We start from the raw sequence: 8,895 nt of genomic DNA, 5'->3' as shown, positions 1-8,895 counted from the left end.
TTTTTATGTAAATTTACTTGTTATAATCTGTTATTTACAAACACTTAATAGTAAGTGTTTTGAAAAATCAGGCTTTGAAACTGTTCATTCCAAAATCCATTCCAAGGTTTTTCAGGTTTTGTTGTTTCCATGAACTTTATCAAACACAATATTGAATGATAACACGACTAGTGGTCAGTTTTTTCCTGATAAAATGCTGGAAAGACTGTTTGTATTTGCACTGGGAATCCATTGTTTTCCTCTCATCCATTTGTTTCAGCCTCTTTTTCCTTCTCATCTCCACCTCTTTGCCTGCTCCGCTGCACACCACTGGTCACAAGTTTCTGCTATTTATTACCCTCCCTTTCGTGTAACAGCTCTCTCTCTCCCACTCACGTGCCCTTTCTCCACCCATCTCATCCATTAGCAGCCAGAACAGATCGTTGGCAGACAAGAAGAGACGAGACAGCCGAGGCAGACAGAGCAGCAGCAGCAGAAGAAGAAGACGAAGAAGAAGAAGAAAGACAGACAGAGAAGTTGAGAGAATAAAAAGAAGGAAGCATCATGGACGCTCTGAAGAAGGGATTCTCCATTGCGAAGGGCGGAGTGGTGGCTGCCGCTGAGAAGACGAAGGCTGGGGTGGAGGAGGCCGCTGCCAAGACAAAGGAGGGGGTCATGTATGTCGGTAAGGGGGATGGAAGGATGGATGGGTGGAAAGTTAAAAAAATAATAAATCAACGTTTGATTTTCAGAATTCGAGTTTTAAGTGGTTAAAGTGAGACTAAAATGATCCAAAAGAGTCCAAAAGTGATGGAAAAAGTGAAATTCATCATTAAATCTATGAATCTAGATAGAAGGAGGACCAGGAGAAAAAGTTGTACAGCAAATCTGTGCAGTGTTTTTGGTGGAAATTGAAAGAAAGAAGAAGAACGGAGGGGAGAAGAGAAAAATCTGACAGAAAATGTGAGGAAAAATCACAATTAAACATGAAGAAAAGAAGAAGAGATGAAAGAAGGGAGAAAGGAGTAAGAGAAGAAATTAAATCTGACATGAAATTCAATCAAATTTGGGGTAGTTTTGGTGGAAAACGAGCCAGAGATGGGTGGAGGACAGGAATAATAAAAGAAGAGGATAGAGGGACTCAATGTGACAGATGGAGGAGAAGAAGCTGAATTTTAAATTATTTCAATAAGAAAAAAGAAAGATGATAGAAGATCAAGACGGAGGAAGAGTGAATTTTAAAGCTGAATTTTAAATTATTTCAATAAGAAAAAAGAAAGACGATAGAAGATCAACGGAGGAGGAAAAGTGCAAATCATCCCGATGCTGTGCATTAAATTTTAAATATGTGGATGTCCGTTTGAACCAGGAATGAGTAAAGAAAAGATGAATAAAAAGATGGAGAGATGAAAAAGGGGAGGAAGGAGTAAGAGGAGAGGTTCAATTTGACATGACATTCAACTTTAAGATATTTTTGGTGGAATATTAACAAGGGATGGGCGGAGGACAGGTGAAATTCAACACCAGACTGGGATGGACAAAGGGAGGGATGGAGTGAGTGACAGAAGGAAGACAAGAAACCGAATCTTAAATTATTTAAATTAGGAAAAAGAAAGAGAGGACGACAAGAGGTGGGTGGGTGTGGGTGTGAATTTTGTGATTTTTGGTGGGAAATGATCGAGGGACAAGTGGGAGACCAATAAAATCTAGCACCAAAACAGGAATAAATAAAGGAGGAATGGAAGACAAGAAGCTGAGTCTTAAAAATGTTTAAAAGAAGAATGATTGACGGGGGAGGAAAAATGCAATTCATCATGAAATGAATTTGCAGGAGGCACGAAGGAAGAAAATATGGAGATGAAGGAGAGAAGGAGTGAATACAGAAGAAAAACTGATCAAAAGAGGTAAAATTTCACATTAAACTTTCAGAAATCTTACGTTTTTTGTGGAGAAAAATTAACAAAAAATGGGTGGTGGACAAGTGAAATTCAACACCAAAACAGGAATAAATAAAGAGAAGGATGGAGGGATGGAAGAAGAGACAGATGGAAGACAAAAGCTAAATCTTAAAATATCTAAATCAGAAAAAAGACGATATAAGGCAGAAGGAGTATGGAAAAATGCAATTCATCCTGACACTGTGCATTAAATTTAAAGATGTAGAAGTCTGTTTGGAGTGGAAATGAAAGAATAAAAGATGAATGAAAAGATGGAGAGATGACTGAGGGAAGAATAGAAGCGATTAAAGTCATGAAACTGGTGAAAAGAAGTAAAATGTCCAGAAATTAAAGGGGTTTTTTTTGGTGGAAAATGAACAAGAAATGGGTGGAGGAGGAGTGAAATTCAACACCAAAACAGGAATAAATAAAGAGAAGGGTGGAAAGATGAAAGTAAAGATGGAGGACAAGAAGCTGAATCTTAAAACACTTAAATCAGAAAAAAGAAACATGATGGAAGAGAGATGGCAGAGTAAAAGTGCAACTCATCCTGACATTTGAAGATGTGGAAGTCCGTTTGAAGAGGGAACAAGGGCAAACAGGATGGATGGAAAAATTGAAAGAAGAGGAAACGAGAGAAGGAAGAAAGGAGAAAAACTGGCCAAAAGAAGTGAAATTTCACATAAAATTTCCAGAAGTTTGAGTGTATTTAGTGGAAAATGAACAAGGAATGGGCAGAGGACTACTGAAATTCAACACCAAAATAGGAAATAAATCAATCAAGGGAGGAATGGATGGATGGAGGAAGTGATAGATGGAGGACAATAAGCAAAAAACCTTAAATTATTTAAATTTGAAAAAACGAAGGAATGAGAAATGAGACAGGGGAGGAAAAGGGCCAAATCATCACAATCGATCAAACAATTTGAAGATTATCTCCTGGAGGAATTAAAGAAGAAATGATGAATGACAAAAGGAAGATATGATGAGAGATGGAATGCCTAAAGGAGAGAAATTGGCCAAAAGTTCACATCAAAATTCCAGAAAGTTAACAAACACGCTTTGTTGTTTTTTGTAGTTTACGTTTGGATATAAGTGTTTATTTATTGCATACAATATGCATATCAGCTGTTGCTGCACTGTTCAACATCGCATTGGGGAAAAAAAGTCGGGCCTGATAATTCTGAAAACCTGTCTGAACGGGATCGGGCCCAAACCTGTCGGAGCCGGGCCGGGCTCAGGCCCAGAAATTAGGCCCGTGCAGACCTCTACCGGGCCCTGCGTCGGAGACCAGCTCCTGTGCATGAGTCACCTGCTTAACCCGCTGAGCTATATGGGCATCGGGTACACAGTAAACAAAATTATTTAATAAATACCAGCGCACCGGCCCACCCTTCCACCGGCCCACATGTGGACCGGCCCTTCTGTCAAACAACCGAATGATGTTTACACAAATTTTGGCCCGAAGCCACATCTAATTGCCGACCCCTGCATTACATTATAAATATGGGTCGATGTAATGCAAAATATAGCGTTGGATTCGCAATGCTTTTACATTAAAAATATAATATACCCATTCAAAATGCCCTAACTCGCTTAAATCTGACAGAGGAGAAATATGACACATGAGGAATATTTGATTAATTAAACATTCTATTCAGGTGTGATTAAGATTCAGATATGGAAATAAAATCAAACCTGCAGTTACAGTAGTTTTAAATACATTCTGAGTGGCACGAAATATCCTCCGCTTGAAATACATTGGTTTGAATGTCGTTGTGTGCACCACGAAAAACATGAGAAAATCGTGTTGGTAGAAAATCGTGTTGGTGCGCACGAAACCACAGATTAATTTACGTGACGGTTTCACGAATCCTTGTGAGACCGGGTTGTACAGTAACCACCTAAGTGATTGTATTGCACTTGTTAAATAAAGGGGCACCACCCCGGTTATCCAGTAATTATTAATTTCGGCAGAATCTCAAGGAGATTCCTGTTGAAATACAGTTAATCAGTCTGCTATCTGAAAGTCTAAAGTTCTCGATTGAAACTGACTTCAGTTCTCACACACAGAAAACGCACAAGACCATGGATTGGTCTAAATGAAAACATTTATTAAGTATTCTACCAAAACAATGCAGGTGAGCTATGTACAGTGAAAAATATAACGTGTGTGTGTATGTGCATGAATGCGCGTGTGTACCTGTGCATGTGAGATTGTGTGTGTGGGTGTGTGTATGTGTCTGTGGATCAGATTCAAATCAGCATATCAAAAGAAGAGGATTGTGGTGAAAGAAAGCCAGATAGCGGACGACCTGACTCAGTGAAACGGTAATTTAGACTACGATCAATACGTAAAACAGGAACGAAGTGGCTGCATTTAAATAATCAAGTGGTTAGTGACATCAACCCAGATCAGGAGCAGAGAAACTCAGTGGTCCCTTACTTATTAGCAGAGCTGTTAGTCAGAGTCTCCATAGGCTGGGACGTAGTTGCAGCTTGATGACGCCTTCACAACGTAACGGGACATCTTTGTTTCCCAGGTGCTGTGTTGTCGCTATGGCAACGGCTCAAGTCCTGCCCAGAGCTTGGTTTGGCACAAGTGGGTCTGGACCAGCAGACCTCTGAAGCGTAGGATACTGCGAGCGATCAGCACAGCCGGTGTCCAGGGTTGATGAAAAGGTCACTTGATTAAAATAATGGCTCTCGTTCTAGTTTAGCGGCATTAGCGGAGTAATACATCTTTACCATCCAGAAATGCGCAAAGCGCTTCTCGTTGTTCTTCCTTCAAAGAAGCGATAGGAGATTCAGCTAAAACTGACTTAATAACAGCATCTACACGATCGTTGTCCTCCGTTGCCATGTTTGTTTTGATCTACTGGCGCTTGGTGTCATCTTCACACCCGGATATCCTGCCCCACACACGAATACTGCTGCGTGATTGGCCCGTGCCAACTTGGCTCTGTACGAACAGTGAATGCGGGAGCGGAGCAAGATGGTTTCTTGAGAGATTTGTGAACTCACAAATATCGCGAGAAATCAACTTGCTGGCAAGGTTAAGGGCAGGAGGGCCTGGGCGGAAATGTGTTACTATTTTCAGTAATCTGATTACTCTCCCTTTGTCTTCAGGAGAAAGGGAAGATGATGTTTATCAAAACAAACTAAAACGCATGGTATTAAAAGCGCAAACGCGATCTGTTTATTCCTCACCATTATCCCGTCAACCAAAAGTGATCATGATTATACAGGCTAACAAATACATGAGTTATTTAATTCGTTCAAACTATATGTGAATGTGCTCTAGATACTAAAAATATACGTCACAGTGAAGATATGGTTCCATGTCATGCATATCATAATGAAAAGCACAAGTTTCACCTTTTACATTCTTAATGGAAAATAAATTCAGAGGTTAATAATTGAATTAATTCCAAAATCATCGTGCCCTCCGACGTCGGAAGGGGGCATTGTGGGACTCTGGAAGAACAGATGTAATGAGGTCATATTAAACCATTTCAATATAATCGCAAGCTTAAAGTTGTAAAGTAAGTTCAAACAGCAATCTAGAGATTATACAACAAAGGCAGCTTTCTGAGAGTAGCTTATATGTTAAATACAGTCAACAATGGCAACATCTGCTGGCAAAATTCGATGCACTACATTAGTATGAATTAGCATTAAGTTTATATCTATACCTGAGACAACCTTCTTGGATGACACCCATTATTATTTTGGACTTTTTTAATGTATATGTTGCTGTAATGCCCCATTATATTTCTCAAACAGTGTGTCAAAAGTTGTTTTTCCCCCACCTTAACACAGTGAGGGTGAGGCCAAAGAATATAGATCATGATAGCTGGGTTTCAACTGAGAACTGGCAAAAGAATCGAGGAATGAATCCACTAGAGAGTATCCGTTCATTGGTTGCTCAGGTACCAGTCAGTGAAAATTTAGTTTCCTTCATTTTTTCTTTTCTTTTTATCTTATATAACCCGGTCTCACAAGGATTTGTGAAACTGTCACTTAAATTAATCTGTGGTTACGTGCGCACCAACACGATTTCTCATGTTTTACGTGTTGCTCACAACGAAATTCAAACCCATGTATTTCAAGCGGAGGACTTTTCATGCCACTCAAAACGTATTTCAAACGAATATTTTTAATGTAAAAGCGTTGCGAATCCAAGCGGAGGACTTTTCATGCCACTCAGAACGTATTTCAAACGAATATTTTTAATGTAAAAGTGTTGCGAATCCAACGCTATATTTTGCATTACATCGTCCCATATATATAATGTGATGCCTTTATTTTTGCTGCAGGATTTGGGTATTTGAGATTAAAAAACGTTAGTGTTTGTTTGTTTGCAAACGGGTTTGATTTTGTTTTCATATCTGAATCTTAATCACACCACGTGCGTGGATTCACCGACCAGCGTGGATGCGAGGACCCGTCCATCGCTGCTTGCAGCTTTAATTATTATTATTATTTTTTTTTCTCCCGTAAAGTAAATTGGCTTTTTGGCGGCCTTATCATACTCCAACACGCGTGAAATTTGGCGTGCACATCAGGACTGGCGAAAAATTTGATATTTTATGGGAGTTGCGCATGTGCGTGGCAAAATGGCTCTATAGCGCCACCTGCAAAGTTGAAAAAGTAGTCATTAGGCCAACTGCCACAATGTTTAATGTACAGCTACAATATTTGGTGGGCATATGCAGAACATCAGGACACACCAAAAAGTCAATTACAGCCACGCCCTAAACCCAACAGGAAGTCGGCCATCTTCAATTTGCTGTAAATTTTTCAAACTTAATCGCTCCTCGAGAAATGAATTGCCTTTTTGGCGGCCTTATCATATTCCAAAACGCGTGAAATTTGGCGTGCACATCAGGACTGGCGAAAAATTTGATATTTTATGGGAGTTGAGCATGTGTGTGGCAAAATGGCTCTATAGCGCCACCTGCAAAATTGAAAAGTGGTCATTAGGCCAACTTCCACAATGTTTCATTTACAGCTACAGTATTTGGTGGGCATATGTAGAACATCTGGACACACCAAAAAGTCAATCACAGCCACGCCCTAAACCCAACAGGAAGTCGGCCATCTTGAATTTGCTGTAAATTTGTCAAAATTAATTTCTCCCGGCAAATGAATTGCCTTTTTGGGGGCCTTATCATGAACCAAAACGCGTGAAATTTGGCGTGCACATCAGGACTGGCGAAAAATTTGATATTTTATGGGAGTTGCGCATATGTGTGGAAAAATGGCTCTATAGCGCCACCTGCAAAATTGAAAAAGTGGTCATTAGGCCAACTTCCACAATGTTTTTTTTACAGCTACAATATTTGGTGGGCATATGCACCACATCGGGACACACCAAAAAGTCAATCACAGCCACGCCCTAAACCCAACAGGAAGTCGGTCATCTTGAATTTGCTGTACATTTGTCAAAATTAATAGCTCCTAGTGGATAAGTCTGAGAGAACTGAAATTTGGCCAGTACATGCACCAGACCTTTCTGATGAAAAGTTATCAAAAACTCAACCAGAAGCCAAAAGGTGTGGCCATGGCGGAGCGTCAAACTACTCATCCTTCGCCATGAAACAGGAAGTGGTGTCTAATTCTTCTCAACATGCTCCAATCTGCCTGAAACTTTACATGTATTATGACAGTCCTGTCCTGATGTCATCCACATAGGTATATTCATTGACAGTCATAGCGCCACCTTGTGGTTTCAGGAAATAGACATCTTTTACACTTTCATGCCCTATTGTTACCCGGTTGATCATATTCACTTCAAATGCGGTGACAACAGGCTGAACACATTGATGATGCATCCCAGTGAAAATGGTGACTTGTCATCAAAGGGCGTGTCTGTGGCGGCCAAACCAATTTCGATGATTCGCCATGACAATTTAACGATTCATATCTCAGCTGAACAAGATCCTATCTGGCACAAACTTCACATGATGGACACCAGGTCCAGTCTGAACACATCCACACTCATAAATTCTGAAAAAGTCATAGCGCCACCTGTTGGTAATAGTAAGTTTAAGGCCTTATATTTTCAGGTACAATGGCCCCAAACTTGGTGATATCATGCTGGAAATTCATCAGTCGAGTCTTCACCTCTTGACTATCCCACACTGTCAAGGGTGTGACATTTCATGCAACGCTGTTGCCGTAGCAACCAAATATCGCCATGCAAAACAAAGTGCTGTTTGACAGGTTAGAAATACTCCAATGCTCACTAAAATTACCAAACACATCACCATCGACCCAAGCAATGACACCGTATGCATCTCGGCACTGCACATGCTATAGCGCCCCCTACAGTATTTTTAACAAACAGCCCCCCCAGCACGTTTCACCTACATCCATGAAATTTGGGAGACTTATAGAGCACATCAGGACGCACAAAAAAGCCTCTTGGAGCCATGTCCTAAACCCAACAGGAAGTCGGCCATCTTGGATTAATTGTGAGATTTTTGATGATTTTTCTCTTTTTTGAGAGTTAATACCTCCTAGGGGATAATTCCAGGAGACCTGAAATTTTGTCAGTCGACACAGCAGGACTTGGTGATGAAAAGTTATCAAAAGTTTAACCGGAAGCCAAATGGCGTGGCCATGGCGACCATTAGAGTTTTGATGCTTCGCCTAGAAACATCAACTGCTGTATAACTCTCCTCTGCATGCTCCAATCTGCCTCAAACTTTCCATGTGTGATCACAATCCAATCCTGATCACATCTACAGGCCAACAGACACTCTCAGTTGCAGCGCCACCTGTTGGATGGACAGTAAATGCTGTATAACTGGACTCTCCATGGTCAAATCAGCCTGAAACTTTTCATGAGTGATCAGAGTCCAACCCTCATCACATCCACTGTTTGAAATACACTCTGAGTTGCAGCGCCACCTGGTGGTGGATGGGCAGGAAATGCTATATAACTAGTCTGAACATGCTCCAATCTGGCTGA

The 8,895-nt window shown here is 40.6% G+C and overlaps 1 protein-coding gene across 2 annotated transcripts in view; it reads left to right on the top strand.

Annotated features, from left to right (window-relative positions):
* The first annotated feature begins 356 nt into the window (after window positions 1-356).
* LOC110945581 (synuclein-like) overlaps window positions 357-8,895 on the top strand; it is a 40,532-nt gene continuing 31,993 nt past the window's right edge. The window contains exon 1 of one of the 2 annotated variants that reach the window (XM_051959680.1): window positions 357-664. In XM_051959680.1, coding sequence (XP_051815640.1) covers window positions 544-664 — 121 coding nt within the window. In that variant the 5' untranslated portion in view covers window positions 357-543. The remainder of the gene's footprint in view (window positions 665-8,895) is intronic. The other variant, XM_051959681.1, reaches the window with a different exon arrangement.

Source organism: Acanthochromis polyacanthus, chromosome 15 (genome assembly GCF_021347895.1).
Source record: "Acanthochromis polyacanthus isolate Apoly-LR-REF ecotype Palm Island chromosome 15, KAUST_Apoly_ChrSc, whole genome shotgun sequence".
NCBI lineage: Eukaryota > Metazoa > Chordata > Actinopteri > Pomacentridae > Acanthochromis > Acanthochromis polyacanthus.
Note: the sequence above shows the minus strand (reverse complement) of the source record. Positions and strands in the feature narration are given on the sequence as shown.